The sequence below is a fragment of the Primulina huaijiensis genome, chromosome 14 (genome assembly GCF_012295235.1).
Source record: "Primulina huaijiensis isolate GDHJ02 chromosome 14, ASM1229523v2, whole genome shotgun sequence".
In the NCBI taxonomy this organism is placed as follows: domain Eukaryota; kingdom Viridiplantae; phylum Streptophyta; class Magnoliopsida; order Lamiales; family Gesneriaceae; genus Primulina; species Primulina huaijiensis.
In genome coordinates, this window is record NC_133319.1 from 877,812 (window position 1) to 895,040 (window position 17,229).

General features: G+C 33.5%; 3 protein-coding genes across 5 annotated transcripts; all 3 read right to left on the reverse strand.

Annotated features, from left to right (window-relative positions):
- Window positions 1-1,501: 1,501 nt before the first annotated feature.
- LOC140956907 (F-box/kelch-repeat protein At3g61590-like) lies at window positions 1,502-4,587 on the reverse strand. Of its 2 annotated transcripts, none has more exons than XM_073413843.1 (2): window positions 3,546-4,148; window positions 1,502-3,283 (listed from the first exon to the last, which is right to left on the reverse strand). In XM_073413843.1, the coding sequence occupies exon 2, from the start codon at window positions 3,008-3,010 to the stop codon at window positions 1,793-1,795; it is 1,218 nt and encodes a 405-aa protein (XP_073269944.1). In that variant the 5' UTR covers window positions 3,011-3,283; window positions 3,546-4,148; the 3' UTR covers window positions 1,502-1,792. The 2 variants fall into 2 exon arrangements, with proteins under 2 accessions (XP_073269944.1, XP_073269943.1); XM_073413842.1 differs by lacking the exon at window positions 3,546-4,148 and adding an exon at window positions 4,160-4,587 and having other exon boundaries at window positions 1,504-3,020.
- Window positions 4,588-9,617: 5,030 nt separating this feature from the next.
- LOC140956909 (uncharacterized) lies at window positions 9,618-12,639 on the reverse strand. The gene is made up of 9 exons (XM_073413848.1): window positions 12,387-12,639; window positions 12,228-12,293; window positions 12,024-12,129; window positions 11,059-11,101; window positions 10,667-10,739; window positions 10,335-10,422; window positions 10,198-10,254; window positions 10,023-10,101; window positions 9,618-9,904 (listed from the first exon to the last, which is right to left on the reverse strand). Exons 1-9 carry the CDS (start codon window positions 12,455-12,457, stop codon window positions 9,891-9,893), a joined length of 597 nt encoding a protein of 198 aa, XP_073269949.1. The 5' UTR covers window positions 12,458-12,639; the 3' UTR covers window positions 9,618-9,890.
- An 854-nt stretch (window positions 12,640-13,493) lies between these two features.
- On the reverse strand, window positions 13,494-16,275 carry LOC140956607 (protein ABIL1-like). 2 transcript variants are annotated; one of them, XM_073413418.1, is made up of 9 exons: window positions 15,867-16,275; window positions 15,287-15,369; window positions 14,863-15,013; window positions 14,688-14,787; window positions 14,508-14,597; window positions 14,336-14,420; window positions 14,174-14,226; window positions 13,993-14,072; window positions 13,494-13,840 (listed from the first exon to the last, which is right to left on the reverse strand). In XM_073413418.1, the coding sequence occupies exons 1-9, from the start codon at window positions 15,942-15,944 to the stop codon at window positions 13,685-13,687; spliced, it is 876 nt and encodes a 291-aa protein (XP_073269519.1). In that variant the 5' UTR covers window positions 15,945-16,275; the 3' UTR covers window positions 13,494-13,684. The 2 variants fall into 2 exon arrangements, with proteins under 2 accessions (XP_073269519.1, XP_073269520.1); XM_073413419.1 differs by having other exon boundaries at window positions 13,993-14,069; window positions 15,867-16,273.
- Between the last annotated feature and the right edge of the window lie 954 nt (window positions 16,276-17,229).

A 17,229-nucleotide genomic window follows, 5' to 3' on the forward strand; every position in this document is an offset into this window, starting at 1 on the left:
TGCCCAATCCTATTTTCATATTATCGAAATCTAGTAGAGCGTGATTCATTTGTGGATTCGAAATAAACTGGATCCTTAATCCAAGCGCCACCTGGCACCCGATGTCGGAATATAAAATTGTGATCCATATGTAGATAACGTAAGAATGTGAGGCACATCATTTATGCTCCCTGTTTACCCACCAAACTCTACGACTCCCTATACGTATTACTAAGTATAAGCTTTTTAACTATAACAAATATGATAAAGAATAAATTTCAAACTAATTGTATTGAAGATGATCTCACGAATTTTTATCCTTTAGACGAGTTGAATTGATTCATAATTATCATAAAAATAATACTTCTTGCATAAAAATCGATAATTTTGTATTAATTGAGTCGGGTCGAAGATTTATATCACAAAATTGACCAAATTGACAACTTTTTTAAAATTATCTTTACATCTTGAATGGTGTATATATTAGTAAAATTATATAAAACAAAAATATAGAGAGAGAGTGGGAGAGGATGTATTTGTAAAATCTGACATCGAATCACAGGAACTATAAGCTATATTGAAACTGATGTTGCACAAAATGAGATTTAATGCCAATTAATTCGTATAAATGATGACACCCAATACTCTGCCAACCATAATCACTCATTTTGACCAGACGCCCTGAAAATATCGGCATGAAAACAAGAATAAAAACATTAATGGACTTCCGTAACTTGTAGCTTGTATGACATCAGAATTCCAAGTTTGAGACGAGGTCTCAAGTTCAAAACCAAATTGTAAGGATCTCATATCCAACTCAAAAAAAAAAAATAAAAGAAAAAAAAAAGAAGAAGAAAACATCAGTGGACACTTGGATAGTTGAAGACAGTAGATGATATGCCTTTTCTTTAGGAATATATAGATATATATTTGTGAGTTAAATATTTATCAAAATTGAATTTATAGGTATAAATTCAATAGCAATAATGTAAAAATTTTGAAAATCAACCAATGATTGGTAGCGCAGGAACACCAGAATATGCATGCATTTTGTGGGGATAGAAAAGCTTGAAGGGAGTCTCTATCAGAGTGGGCTTCCAGCCCAATCATATATCTTAATTGAAAGTGGTCCAGATCAGACACAAACTTCACATTCGGAGTCTCGTAACCAATCCCACTCAAAATTTGAACTTCTTGAATTGTGGACAACCACATACCATAGTATCTAATGAAAAGTTGCGGATAGAAATGGTCCCAAGAGACGCATGCCATATTCAAGAGTGGTACCAAGAAAATTTAATGAAGGGCAATGGGGATTTACGAAGCATTGAGTTGGGGCCAAAAACATATCAAGTTAAATATTTGTAATGTTTAATACGAACATATTTGAAACAAACTAATCAAACTGAAGTTCAAATTTTAGTTTAAGCCGAGCACAAAATAATTTGTTTTTCGAGTTTCAGTCGAGTTAAACCACGAATGTATAGAAAATATTTAACCATAGTTGAAGATTGTGTAACATTTAAATTCTGACTTGACATGGCAAATGAGAAAGAGCAAAGAAATTTCATTTAACAAGTTCCATCCAGCCAAATAATGTTCTGAATGTAAAGAATTAAGGATATTTCTTTCATATAGTTATCTGAGCAATGTCATCAGCTATAGCATAGTTCTATAGGACTTGCCAAGACTTAAAATCATCAACCGGAAAAACATGGAGTCGAAATCATTAACATTATCATATATTTATATAAGAAAATAAAAGGTCAACGGGCAGCTGGTGATACCATGTCGATTTCAACTCGAATCAGAACTAGGGAGCGATTTCCAGTCTCGGTTTGAAACAGAAACCTGTAAAGAGCTGAAGAGGAAATCTCTTCGCAACAGGGCATTTCTGCGACCACTTCCATTGCTTCTGGTTAATGTTGAAAACAAGAAGAGCAGGTGCTCCATAGCTCTGGATGTATATAAGGTCATCTGTCCCACTGCTAGCAAAAACATCATCAAACTCTCCGAAACCTTGAAAATACTTATGGGGCATTCGGGCCACTTCTTGCCACTGTGTCCCGTTTAGAACCCAAATCCCAATTCCCTTAATGATGTCGGGTCGATCCTGTCTCCCAATGCCACCAACCATTAACAACTTTTCCTTCATGTTCATCAGACGGCCACATGTCAGAGAACATGGAACTGGGATGAAACTCCTCATTAGTAAAACGTGAGGGGACCGGTTTCTCAGGTTGTACATGATAAGCCCGTGACGATTCTCAGGAGCACCACCTCCGGTCGAGTAAATCAAGAAGTACAAAACCCCATCACAAATTACACTCTCATCGCCAGCTCTCCACCCTGTTAAAATCTCTGTTAGAGTTGTCACCCATGTCATCGTTGCTGAATCATACAAATGGATAGAGAGATCCCACTGAAAGAAGTTTGCAGGAACTTGCTTGGATTTAACAATAGAAACCATGTAATTTTGAGAAACTTGGTTGAGCGAAACTGCCAATGCACTGTAATCCGAAAATTTCGGACCAGGAGGCTCGTTGAGCCCTTTGCAACATTTTGTTATCGGGTTACATACATATAACTCGCTTCTACTATCATTATCCATAAAACAAACTAACCCACATGATGAAGCAACGAACCAACTCGATGTCTCAATGCAGGGGAGATCAATACCATGCCATTTCCTAAGTATGGGATCATATGCATATCCAACAGGTTCATCCGAGCTAGTGAACATAAAATACCAAGGTTTCTGAGCCAAAACATGAGAACCATTCCACAGAAACCTTTTCGATGTTACTATCTCATGCCATCTTTTACAAACACATCCTGCCCTAAAAATGCTAGCGATTGGAAGATAAGCCAATATTCGTTCTAAGAGATCATCAGGTAAAATTAAATCAACAGAAACAGCGGTAACTTCTTTATCATTTTCGTCATTAAGCTCTAAGAATGAATCAAACTCCGCCGTGTCACTGGAAAAGTTATCAACACAATGACTGACCCATGAAGTTTCGCCTTCCATGACCAACAATCTGTGACATTGAAACAAGAATCTCCAGTATAATTAAACTGACATAATTCATATTTTAAAAAGCTTGTTGAAGGACTCTGACATCTAAAATTGTGTCATATAAGATGTCAAATAAAATGGACACTAAGTAGCAAATACAGCATGGGAAGAAACCTATTAAAAGCAATGATTCAGGGACAAATGCCACAGATAACAAGAAATGAGAAAAACAGATTCATATGGATAAAGATTTCCATAACAAGTGAAATCCCAACCTATCAACAACTATCAAGGAATTAAATACACAAAAAAAATTTAAGACACTGGATCTTGCTTATGTTACGGTCACCGGGAAATGGGAACAGGAAATTTGAATAGCTCAAGTAAAAATGAGGTGAGCACTTTTTCTAAGCATGACGCAAATCCCAAATAGCTCAGTTTGTGGCAACTCAAACACAAATTAAACTAATTAACCAAAACACAAGAATACCTTGACATACATAAATTGAAGCACAATAATCAAAATTTGAACGTAAGATAGCAGAACAAGGTAGTGGTGTTTGCAAATGTTTATAAAAAATCAGTATGTATTTTTCCTTCACAAAGTTTTGTACCTATTTTAAGAATAAGTATAAAAGAGAATATCTGAGATTCAGAATAAGAAACCAAATGTTCAAGAAATGCCTTGTGGTTGAATAAAAAGCTTGCCTACAAGCCCATATCACAATTTACAGGCAACCACTTGTTTCTTTCCACAAAAGGAAAAAAACATTCAGGGAGGATTACACACAATGGAGCTATAAAACAACCCTTTTCGCCATATACATCAGCACCAATGAGATTGCGTTATTTTACTTTCAGAAGACAACCGTTTCATCAATTTTATTAGGCATTTAATAAAGAGCAAAAACTTTTCAGATTTTTTGTACATCAAGATGAAAAAAAGGTCATTTAATCTCTTGAGGGGGCAAAACAGATTTAACAATAGTTTAGTGAAAGAGAAATTACACCAAGAAACACCGTCAAACGAAACATCAGGATACCAAACAAACGGCAAATTATTGTAGGCTCCCACACGAACAGATCTCGCGAACACCTTAACAAACCCGCTCCAAAGAAAAAAATAGAGGATTTTTCACACGTAACAAATCAAGATTGTACCTTTGCTGCAAAATCCCTCCTCGTAACAAAAGGGTCTTCTCAGATTGCTCAGGAAGTCCTCGAGATTTCCCAGATTAAAGGTCAAAACCCATAAGTAAACACAAAAACCAGTATTTCCCGAGCAAAGAAGCTCAATAAATACTGAAAGATCAAAAGCGAAGGGGGAAAATCCAATAATATTGAATAGAAAATGAGACGGCTTAACCAGGTAAGATGCCTTATACGTTAAATATCACTAGAATTCTACAAATGTCATGTAGGGATAGAGATGGAGGGTCTGTTTATCTTGGTTTTTTTCCTTTAACGTTCAACTGATGTAACCTAAACGACAGAAAGTGAGAAATGAAAGAGAAGGTCCGTCCTTAAATAGGGCTTTTGCTTTTGTTGATGTAGACAAATGCGAGTGAGCTTCACACAGACGGACCTCAGCTGCTTTTCAATTTTTTTTTTCAATGGGTGGAATGTCAAAAACACAACATTTTACATTATTATTTTACTCGATTTCTAGAAAAATGGGATGAAACGAAATACAAAAAAATAATAATAATAATCAAATGGCAAAATAATGAATGCTGTCTAACTCATCAACACAACACAACACAACACAACACAATTAAATACAATACAATACTGATGCCTCTTCCCTGTTTCTTCTCCTCCTCTTTCTCTTCCTCTTTACTTTGTTTGCTCATTTATTTTCTAGACGAAGCTAGCTGGGATGAAATAGGAAAAGGGGATTTCACATCTTAAATTTAAAAATATTATATATAATTTTTTTAAAAGATAAACTGCATAAAAATTTCCTTTTGGCAACGTAGACTAGGGCTGGGAAAATATACCGAAATATCGAAATATCGAAATATCGTACCGAAAAAATACCGAAATTATCGAAAAAATCAATATACCGAAAATTTCGGTATCGGTATCGGTAAGTAAAATTTTTTTTTCGGTATTTCGGTATATACTGAAATACCGAAAATAATTTTTTTTTATTTTTTTTAAAATTTAAGTTCGGTATACCGAAAAAATGTCGGTATACCAACATTTTTTCGGTGTCGATACGATATCCCGTATGAACTTTTTCATATCGAAAATTCGGTATACCGAATTTTCGGTATCGGTATCGATATAGATTTTTTCATATCGATATTTACGGTACGATATACAGTATCGTAGTTGATAGGATATACCATACCGTACCCATCCCTAACGTGGACAATGATGCGCTGGATCCTTTTTGGTTTAGCGAATTGGAGTCCATTATTTGTTAGTTAATTAATGCCATTTCGTCCAATAGACACGCTTTACCTAACCTCTGTCCACCTCAAGTTTACTTTCGATGCAATAATTGAATATCTAGTCTCGTGTGGGACAACATCGTATGTATTATATATTATCAAATTTTCATATTGGTCTAATATTTTTTTTATTTTGATAATTTTAATCTTTTTTATTATAAAAAATGTTAAATATCGACATCATATCAATACAACATCAACGTAATATCGGAAACTTAAAATTTGAGAACATGAGAAATTAATATCTCATCTCAAATAAATAAATATATAAAATAAAACAATACAAATTTTCGTTATAGAAAATGTGGAAACACAAAGGATGTGCGACGTCTCGATATTTGATTATTTTGAACTTTTTATTTTTATTATAATCGTTGTGGGCAAAGGAGAGCTATGGCATGCTCGATTAAACATAACTACTATATGACATCCAAATTTTAAAAACCAAGAAAAATAATTTGCAAAACATATGAAAACAAAATTAGTACTCGATTTGAAATTAATGAGAATAAATATATATTAATAACCTCTGTTACCCTATAAAATATTAAACCTGCTGCTGAAGCAACTCTATTGCATTAAAGCATGATCTCCATCAAACTCTTCGGCTACATCCACTCAGTTTCCTCTGCTTGCTGGTTACATATAATTAGATTTATAAAATATAATTTTTATTGTTAAAATTGTTTATTTTTATAATCTAAAAAATCAGTTACTATGATAATTTTGACTTTGCATGACATAAAATTTACATGTTAAATTTTTAATTAATAAAATAAAAAAGTGACTAACTAACTAAGTAGGTAGGTGAAATTATTTGTGTGTTTAGTCTATTTTGCTAGCCTGTCTCCAGCTNCAACAAATATTATTTTAATCAAAATTTTAATTTGTTTGTTTGTTCAAAAACAGCAATTTAATTGTCAGTATTTCGATGGCTCCCGTCATCTACGTACGTCGATAGATTTGGACAGATTAGATAAAAATCTAGATGATCGTTATCAGATTTCGGAGTGGCATTAATTTTTCAAGTTAATTTGATATATTGTCGTTTAATATTATTAACTTTAGGGATCATTAGGCGGTCCCCATAAAAAATATCAACAAGGAGAATATAAGAAGATGAAGAACCTCGAGGAATATGCCGTCCAATCTAAATCTTTTTATTTTCCTTTTAATTTATTTGAGAATTAATGCTAAGTATGTTTTCTTTATTTCGTTGTGTTTTTTCAGGGAATAAGCTCTTATTTAATGTTTTTTTATTCTATTAATTTTTCCAATTTTTATTGATATACAATCATCAACTTTCCTTATATATTTATACATATATGTTTATTGATACTCTATAGATGAGCCCATTAAGATTAGGCTCAAACCATATTTGAGACTTCTGACCCATCTCCAGCTAAGGTGGAGGCTACTCACGAGTCTAAATATTCTCCTATAAATACTAGGTTTCGGTGTCTAATTTATTGACTCACTATATTGTTTTTCAGCAGCATCCTTAGCTGCTCTCCACTTATATTTTCGTTCTTTGACTTCAGCGTCGAAAGGACTACGTCGGGACATCCTCCCGACCCCTTCTAACGGTCTTCTTTATGATTTTAGACTTAGAACCAATTCGAAACTACTAATATAATTTGTTGGAATATGACCTCAAGTTTTGAGTGAGTGAGTTATATAAGTATAGATAGTGGCGTGCTATTGGTGATTGTGATTTGCGGGGTCTGCGAGACATTCATCCACTCAGATATCATTTTTAACAATTTCCTATTGGATAAGTTTAAAATTCCAATCGATACAAGTAAGTGGTTTCAAGTTCAAAACCATGCCCACGTATCACTATTAAATTACATTAACAATTAAAAATTTTCAATTTATAATTTAACTTATTGTGACTTAAATTTCTTTCAAACATTTTATTTAGAAAATTTTGTTGTATCATGATTTATGCAATATACAAGGTTCGATCATTAAAATTTCATTAATTTTTTTTTTAAAAAAAATCATCATCTCAAACTCGAGGTCTTAGAAAAAAATTTCATTGATTTTCAACATACTATTATCACAATATACTTATTTAATTCAATAAACAAATCTATGAACTGTCGGTGACCTAACAAACAATTAGATGATAAACAATTAATGATGGTGGAAGACAGAATCATTTGGAGGCTGATTTAATTTGCTTATTCATACTAAAATTTTGGCATAGGAGGAGATGTGTACTGTGTACTTCACCCAATTATGTGTCATCCAACGTCCTATCTTGACATATCACTTTACTCTTTCTTTTTCACTTTAGTCTAAAAAAATAAATATGTATATATGGTTAAAAAAAAATTATCGTAAAAAATTAAAATCTTAAACTCACAAAATATAATAAAATATATATTTTTATAAAATTTTCTACATTCAATTGTATTTTTTTCACAAATTGAGATACATGTTTATAGAATTTTTTTAGTAATAATTCAAAAATAAATACATCATTACATACATCATCACACTAATTTTCAATATTTACCAAATCTCCAAAATCTGCGGCTCCATAATTTCTCTCTTGTCTCTACAAATCAGGGCCTTTTGCTAATTTTCCATCAAGAACCGGATTGTAGAGAACCAGGGTGAAGAAGAAATGAGACTAATTAGTAAAAAGCTCAGGTTTTGGGCTTAGTTGTAAAATCACTAACATATAGACCCTTGGGATATGGGATAAGTTTTGGACTTTTCTAATTAAAATGAACTGTTGGGCCGAACTTCTATTCTATGGACTTAGAAAATCGAGCCCAGAGTATAAAAGATGAAACCAAAACAGAACCATCAGTCGCGTTTTCGTTAAAACTTAACGATGATTTAACATCATTTTCCCCCCCATTTTATATTTATAAACTCTATTTTATGTTACTTATATTTCATTTTATGTGTAAAATATGTGTCAAACTTATTTATAAATAACAAAAAATGAAGTGTAAAAATCAACTTGTTCTTCCCATTTCTTCCAGAATTTCTAAGTCTTTAATATTATAATTTCAAAGACTCGAAAATTATATATATACACACACTATACTTATATTGTTATTATTATATATTTTGTAGTATAAAACACGGCCTTACATTACTAGTTTTGGTTGTCTTGATCACATTTTTTTAGTACCAAAGTCCAAAAATACTGATATCAAATTACAAAAACATTAAATTTTTATTTAATAAAACAATATTATAAAAACCCGTAAACTTACAACTTATTTATAACCCACATATCTTACTAAATTTTTAAAAATTTTAATTTTTTTAAAAATATTTATTTATATATATTTGTAATTTTCACATGATTATATCATTAATAATAAAAAATAGATGCAAGTTATTAATTTAAAAATAACAAAAAATATCATTTTTAGATGATGATTATTCCTATAGCATAAACCCATATTTTTTAGAAGGAAAAAAACTTGTGTGAAACGATTTCACGAGTCGTATTTTGTGATACGGATATTTTATTTGAGTCATCCATGAAAAAATATTAATTTTTATGCTAAGAGTATTATTTTTTATTGTGAATATCGGTAGAGTTGACCCGTCTCACAAGTAAAGATCCATGAAACCGTCTCATAAAAGACTTACTCTTTTTATAAATTAGCACATATAAACCCATATTAGATTGAGACCGGGTTTGTAACCCAGTGGTCTCACTCCATGTCGGAATAGCCGGTTTCCCCGGGTTCGATCCCCCCTCCCCGCGTGAGTTGTAATTAAAAAAAACCATATTAGATTAAAGAGTAGGTCTTTTGTGACACGGTCTGACGGATATTTATCTATAAGACGGATCAACTCTACCGATATTCACAATAAAAAATAATACTCTTAGCATAAAAAGTAATATTTTTTCATGTATGACCCAAATAAGAGATCTGTCTCACAAAATACGATTCATGAAACCGTCTCACACCAATTTTTGCCTAGATTAAAAAAAGTAGAAATTCTGATTCGGTTTGAATTGCAAACTGCTTCTGGCATCTTCTGTGGATCTAACTCATTTTCTCTCATATTTATTGGGGGAAAACAAAGCGAACACCTTGTGACAGAAACTCGATTACAGTTGTGACCTTTTTATGGTTTTCCCGATTTCTGGTAGGGTCTCTGTCAAGTCCAACGTACAAAGATTGTCTTTAACTTCTGCCAATATTATAGAATGAAACGAAATGATAATTTATCTGTTCTCGACCATAAAAATTCAAGGAGCTCGTTTGTTCAAGGAGCTACATCATCATATTATAAATTTTATAAGAATTACAATTCTTTTAAACTGTTGAAATCAGCAGAGTTCAAACAAATGCCACCTTAAATGACAATTTCCCAGACAGCTGTGAAGCTCCTACTTGTTCACATCAAGTAGTACCGTATACTTCTGACTTCCAAACATCAGTCATGAATCAGTATCGTGGAGCTGCATTTAACCCAAACACACAGCAGATACAAACAAAATATTCAAATATATGAGTACATCAATCGAAATGAAAATGTGTAATGAATAAAAGAGATGTATTCTCAATGTTCGATCCTACCTCCACCGATTGTTGCTTCGGGTAGCCGTTCGATGGAGTACCTGTGCTTCGTGATATACATGATTGGTACACCAGGTATCTTACAATAAAAAAAAAATTAATTTGATGTAAACATGACCGACAAAATGATACAAGGAGATGGTAATCAAAACATAGATGCAAGAATTCAGCTAACCTTCCGTATTCTCCTTTTCAAATCTCGATCACAAGTTGCAACAATGTAGCATTTGTGCTGTCACATTGGTATCATGAGAGTAGATTAAATTGTTTGCAGTGAAAGCACATTACAGAATCAATTAAAGTCAGTTCTACCTGTGTAACCCTATCAACAAGGCAATCATCAGCATAAGTTCCCTTGTGAGTACACGGAAGCCTTTCAAATCGAGGATCCTTGGCAATTCTGTTGATGAAAGAAAGAAAAAAAGCAAAATGTAATTAAGAAAACAATAAGGAATACAAAAAATGCTCATCTTTACTCTACAACGAAATCACTTTGTATGAAATAACATTTGTTTATGGATTAAATATTTTACTTTCTATGCAAACCGTAAAAAAATAATTGCTCTCTGTCTTGATAACATGCCTTTTTGAGTCAAATTATATGCATAGCCTTAGAATAGCAAATGGGAAAGTGAAGTACATGCCTCAGCGCAACTCTGTATTTTTGACCCAACTTTTCAAGCTCAGCCATAACACAGTCCGTGATACAAGGAGTACCTATGATCAAGAGTGAAATACTGACTTGGAAGTCTCAACATAACAAGTAAAACAAAAGGATAGAGCAAGCCAGAAATATGATTACATCATTTTCTATAATAGTACAAAAGAGGAGCTTTAATTAAAAGCAACAAAATCATATGACTGCAAATTCAAATCGCATTCTTAGTATGCTAAAATAAATAGACATTCTTTTTATCAGATATAAACCTACAACTAATTTACTAGCAAGAAGAAGAACAACTTTCCTATACGATGGGTGCGTGAACCAGACGAACAACATGCATCAAATAGAAGAAACTTATTCGTCAGAACTTACATTTTGCATACAAGCAGTCCATCATCCCTTTCTCCAAATCCAACTGCATAAGATTCAAAGAGAAGGTAAACAAGGAGATCAATGACCACAATAATACTAGTACCTGCAAATACTGGAAAAGCTCATATGCACTACTATACAACAAATAGGCAAAATAACATTAGCTGTGTAGACACATAAAATTGGATAGGAATGACCAATAACCCATAAAAAAAAAAAGAAGAAAATAAACAGCAACATGGTTTCAGACAGCATAACAGATACAGATAAAGCAAAACCAAATGAAAGAACTGCAATGCGAGCCTTTATCTTTTCTTATGAGCACATCGATTAACCCCTAAATCAGATGTACAGTAGCACGCACAATCGCACCATAGAAAGCGAAACTTGATAAGATGCCCATGATATGCATAAAGGTACAAGCAGGGCCTTTTAATTTGGAATCAGTGAATTTACCTTCATCCGGCAATGTTATTAGACATTACAACACTGGAACATCAATTCATCAAAACTATAGTAAAGCACCACAATTCTTCAACAAAATGTCATAAATGGCCGGTAGATTACTAACACACTAACACAGGCGACTCTTGATAAACAAATGGTGACTGTAAATGTCATAAATGGCCGGTAGACTACTAACACAGGCGACTCTACATAAAAAATGACGACTGTAATGTTAATTCTCCAAGCAATACATCTAACTGTGCAATTCTGATGCTCCATTGATATTCTCTCAAGTAGCCAAGAATAGAAGTGGAAAAGATCCCTAAATTACCTCTAAAACCTATCAATATTTTTCTTTGTCGAATCCAAATAACAAACATCCAAATCATTCACTTACTGTACAAAATAACCATTCCAGGAAAGAAGAATCTAACCACATAATCAGGTAACTCTCCAAATCCTCAGTAATCCAGAAAATATATTTAGCATTAAAAAAAGAGATAACTTGTAGCTCTGACCTTATTTTGGATAGAGAAATTAATGAAGTTAGTATCAACTAAGACTCTGTATGGCGGACCCAAAGCAGTGTTGTGCTTGAAGAAAAGAGCTGATGAAACCTGAGGCCTACAGTCAAAATAACGCACCACCTCAAAAATTCTAAACAAAAATTTCCGAACAAAACGTACAAATAAAAACATTTAAAAATTAGATAAAGCACTTACACATTTCTCGGGAGCTTTTCCTTGCTCAAGTCTTTCTTATTAGGGTTTAAGACCTCCTCCCTGTAACTGAATAATGTGACATGAAGTACATTAAAACTAATTCTCAGAGAAATCGTTACTGTGATAGACAAATAAACGCATATAAACATGGAAGCTTACTGTTTAATTGCTTTCCGGGAGATTACTTTCTTCATTACGGCAAATTTGGGGGTTTTCTTCGCTTTTCCCATCTTTATATTAATCAGAAAAGACGGAATTAACGATAATAAAAAGGGTTTTCAGAAGATGTTAGAACTGGAGACTTTCGAGATTAATATCTTCAAAATTGGAAAAAATCTCGAGATCCCAATCTTTTGGAACCCTGATTTTTGTGAAGAAGAGTTGGTTGGACGAAGAAGAGAGTCCGGCATCTATGTTACTGGGCGAGTTTAGTGTCAGGCCCAAACCATTTCTTTTCACTGGCCCAGACCAATTTATCTCATCTTGAAATACTGCGATTTATTTCCACTTTTAAATAAATAAATAAATATATATATATAATGCGCTTTTAATTTTAAAAAACGGCGAACAAATTTTTTTTATTTTTAAATGAGACTTTGAAAAATATATATTTAGTGTTAGATGAATTTTTTTTCAAGCCACAATAAAAAAATCATGAATTAATAAATCTTAACATTATGTTTTGTTGGATTCTTAGCTAATATAGATTTCTACTATTTAGAATAAATTGAAGCGATTAATTTTAAATTTTATGTATAATCTTCCTTGTGGAAAAAACAATCATTTTCTGGCTAAACTTTTAATTTAAAAAATAGAAAGGCGGAAAATTTAACTTTATAATTTTTCATCATCTCAAAAATAAATAAATAAATAAATCCATTACCATATGTCTGCCTAATCAAGAATTTCGAATTGAAATCGGCCCTATAACGCAACGTAGTATCTATGAAAATGGAAAAATTCAACACTGGTCCAGTCAACAGCGGTTGTCGGATTGATCCAACCTGGTACTTATCAAACACAGATTCTCCCTTACAAAGCTTGAACTCGCAGGAAGTGCACATACTACCTGCCTAACCCGTTGATTCGACTCATCCGAGGGCGAAGCTCCTATCCCCAAAGGATTCAATTGTAGCCTCTTTCAGAACTCTCGTACTATTTTTGATCTTCCCCTTTCTAGATCAAATACACCAAGCCACGTAAGATTGTTTTGTGTTAGCATCCCTAACAGTGTCATGTCAAAGCTGCGATAGGAAGAACCAAAGATGGCATGGATAAGAACAGTTATATTCTCAAAAGAATCTCGAACATATTTCAAGTGATGGTTTATTGATTAATCCACAAGTTACAAAGATTAATCAATGTTTGACAAAGAAATGACGCAGGAGCACGTGGAATATGAACAAATTTCTACCAACATGGTGAAATACGTAGTGAGTGTGATGCTATCCTAGAATTCATGCATTAGTCTTCAACTTTTGTTGGGTCTTTGGCTTGGCAAAGAAAGCTGAAAGTACGCTCTTGCTACGACCAGGTGCACGTGGGCGTACATTCTCCCTTGGAATGTCGAAGGATCTAAACTGAGATAAAGGTTTGGAACCCTCCAAAGACTCCTGCAAAAGAAATTTCTTCCATTGGTTTCACAGTTTTTGACAAAATCAGCAAAAAGCTAAACAAGAACACCGAAGTTCATGATTTACCATTATTCAAATGAACTGACAGAAGAAAGAAAAAAAGAATGACTTCTATAGAGATCTGCCATTACCCGCCGTGTAACCCCAAGTGTTTGCATAGCCACAGTTGAAACTGACATGGATTTCATCCAGGTTTTCTCATCCGTAACTACTTGATAAAGAACAAGTTTCACAAAATAAGTACTGAAAGATTAAAGTCTCTCATATTTCAGTCAGATTCAAAGTAAAACTGAAAATATGTTTTATGAATACCCGACAAGTTGAATGCAGTAGATGTTTTTCCACTCGTTTTTGAGTCCTCGGTGCTGCAAGGCCAGGAAAATATTACATATCCTTCATGCTTGATCAAACTTCATAAAAAACAGGAGAATTTTCATTTAGCCAAAACCATGACAAGAAACTTCAAGGACTAACCTCATAATACCACGTGGAAAACCTTTCAAGGTTGATTTGGTTTCTGATGCTAAATGCCAAGAGAGAGAAGTCGCAGCAGAAGCACCTAAATCAACAGGCAATTTGAAGACATAACATTGTTTTACAAGCTCTATATAATCAAGATTAGTAAAACACTTTTGAAATCAACCACCTGAAGGATAAAGGCGACCTCTTGCTTGCATAGGTTGCCTAGGATCTGTCTGTATCTGTGGGCTGAAATGCACCTTCTTGCTGACAGAGTCTAGATTAGCATCCACAAAAAGAGAATTTGATGAGAGACTCTTGAATCTTATACAAAGCAAGCAGTATCCAAAGCGACCATTCATCTTACTTGGTAAAATGTAATGTTTGTGATGCCTTGGAATGATAGCTAATAACTGCTGCTGCCTAAGACCTTCTTTATCCGTGTACATTTGGCATGTTAGAAGTTGCTTAAAAAGAAAAACATATTTCAGCATCGATCATCTTTTAGTAAAATCTTCACTCACATGATAGAAAAACGCTACCTGATTTAGGCATGCAACTTTCAGATCCATAGACGAGATCTCTAATGTCTGTTGCTCCAAAACATCACTTAACTTGTAAGCAACAGTACCAAGGTGGTCAATGGCATTGACAAGAGCTCTTACAGCATAGTCCTTCAAATTATCCAGCACCCTGACAAACGGCAAGAAAATACAGAGGTAAATTCATGTGGCAAAGTAACATTATTCCTATTTCCGAACAAAAGAGGAAGACAAAAAGAATAATATTGTGGTCCTAAAAAGTTCTCATACACGATCATCCAATGAAATAGGTAATCTCTCACTAAATATCATAAGAGCACCCCATTTCTCCATTCTCTACCCTCAATAGAGAGGGTAGATTAAACAGAAGGACCTCAAACAAAGTTGGCAAAAATCACATAAGATGATTCTCCTGAAGTCTTACATTTGCTTCTGCTCACTGTGGAGATACGACTTCTCGCAATACTCTGCTGCAGAATGCAGTTGAGGTCGAAGGTTCTTGAGTTCCTGCAAAGACATGATATGATGAAAAACAATGAATAACCCTTTGCCAAAGTTTTGAAAATTGTGAGTTAATAGAAACCATGCATGAGCATAAAAAACACAGACCGCGATATCATAAAGAAGCACAAATGTTATCACCGAAATTGAACAAAATCATCATCTGAATCGACTAACGCGATACAGAATACTGCACACTTCCAGATTACGTAAGTCCGAATTTCCCATCGCAGTTAGCAGACATGCAATAACCAAAATAATAAGCAATAATCTATACCGGGACCAAAAAAATTGAACAGAGTCAAACTCAATCAAAGGAAATTTACATATCTCAACGCCAAATCCAATCACAGAACTATTACTCAAATTTACTTTCCTTCTGTCCACTGAGAAGCGAAAAAGACAAAATAAAGTCAAACTAAACTCAAGCACAAAGCGAACCCAGATCCGATCCAATATTTCCAGTAAAAATGATAATAACAGTAATAATGCAAGAGATTTACCTGTAATGCCGACACAAAACTCTTGCTTCTCTCCATCGACAGCTCATCAAACGTCTTCGTCTGATTCTCCATCTCCATAAAACTAAAAAAAAACTCACAATTCCAGAAACCTCGTCCAAAAACCAGCTACCAAAGCCAGACAGATATCATTACACAGATTACTTCATCAGCCAGAATAGAACTCATACAAAAACACGTTTATTAGGCAATAATGGGCGAATGAAACTGAAAGAAAGAGCATAGATTTGGAATTAAGCAAGGTATTAAAACGGGTGTGGGTCAGGTACAGTGTGTGTCGCAGAAGCAACCCCGGGAAGTGCGTTGTAGTTGTGAGTTGGATCGGAAAGATGGGCAAACGGAAGAAAGCGACGTCGTTCCTATTGACTTCTATATTCTATCATACGATTTACTAAATTTCAGGTTTATTTACGTATTACCAAGATTTTTCCATATGGTTTCTACCAGGATGTAAACTAACTAAGTTGTTCGAGAGTTATTTCTAACTAAATTCGGTAAAAAAAAAAAAAACTCGTTCGAAATAGTTCCCTAAACTGAATGAGCTAAGCTCAAGCTCGATAATTTTATTGAACCGAGTTTGAGCTTAAGGATATTCGAATCGTAATCTCGCGAACCTATTCATGAGATCGATTTCGACTAGTTTGTTGAACCTTGAGTATACCATAATAGCCGACATTTTCATCATCGAAATTTGAGTATAAGAGAAGCTATTGAAACACTATAAAATGAGAAATCACCCTATTAATTCTTATATCTTATTTGACATTTTGATGAGAATGCTCGGCTAGCTCAAAACGAGCTCGAAAATAATGTTGTTTAATGAGCTTGAAAATGAGACGCTTAACAAGCCGAGCTCGAGCCAGACTCGATAAACTAGTTATTAATAGTCGAGCTACAGTTATTCGCGAGTTTAATAATTTTATAACAAGCCGATCTCGAGCCTCATGATGAAAGCTAAAAGATTGAGCTCAAGCATATATATACTTTCAACGAGTCGAGCTCGAGTTTGATACGGCTCGGCTCGGCTCGTCTCGACTCGTCTCGTTTGCATCTCTAGTTATATATACTAACAGATTCATGCACGTGATGTTGTATAAAATTTTGATTTGATTTATATTCAACTAAGAGTAATATCACAATAATAAAATTAATGAGATGTCATATGCAATTTAAAATATAAAATAAAATTAAAAAAATTAAAGAAAAATCGTACTGCAATTTAAGAATAAAAAAAACTTAAATCAAGACACTAAATTTATCACTATTATCTAGATTGTTGATAGTATAACGGATTAATATATAATATATGTATATATGATTATTTGTTAAATAATAATAATAAACC

Coding starts and splice junctions, on each gene's coding strand:
- LOC140956909 (XM_073413848.1), bottom strand. CDS start 12,457: ATGGGAAAAGCGAAGAAAACCCCCAAATTTGCCGTAATGAAGAAAGTA. Junction 12,294..12,386: donor TCCCGGAAAGCAATTAAACA/GTAAGCTTCCAT, acceptor CACATTATTCAG/TTACAGGGAGGAGGTCTTAA. Junction 12,130..12,227: donor GAAAAGCTCCCGAGAAATGT/GTAAGTGCTTTA, acceptor TTTTGACTGTAG/GCCTCAGGTTTCATCAGCTC.
- LOC140956907 (XM_073413843.1), bottom strand. CDS start 3,010: ATGGAAGGCGAAACTTCATGGGTCAGTCATTGTGTTGATAACTTTTCC.
- LOC140956607 (XM_073413418.1), bottom strand. CDS start 15,944: ATGGAGATGGAGAATCAGACGAAGACGTTTGATGAGCTGTCGATGGAG. Junction 14,227..14,335: donor TTTCCACGTGGTATTATGAG/GTTAGTCCTTGA, acceptor CTGGCCTTGCAG/CACCGAGGACTCAAAAACGA. Junction 14,073..14,173: donor TACTGCATTCAACTTGTCGG/GTATTCATAAAA, acceptor TTCTTTATCAAG/TAGTTACGGATGAGAAAACC.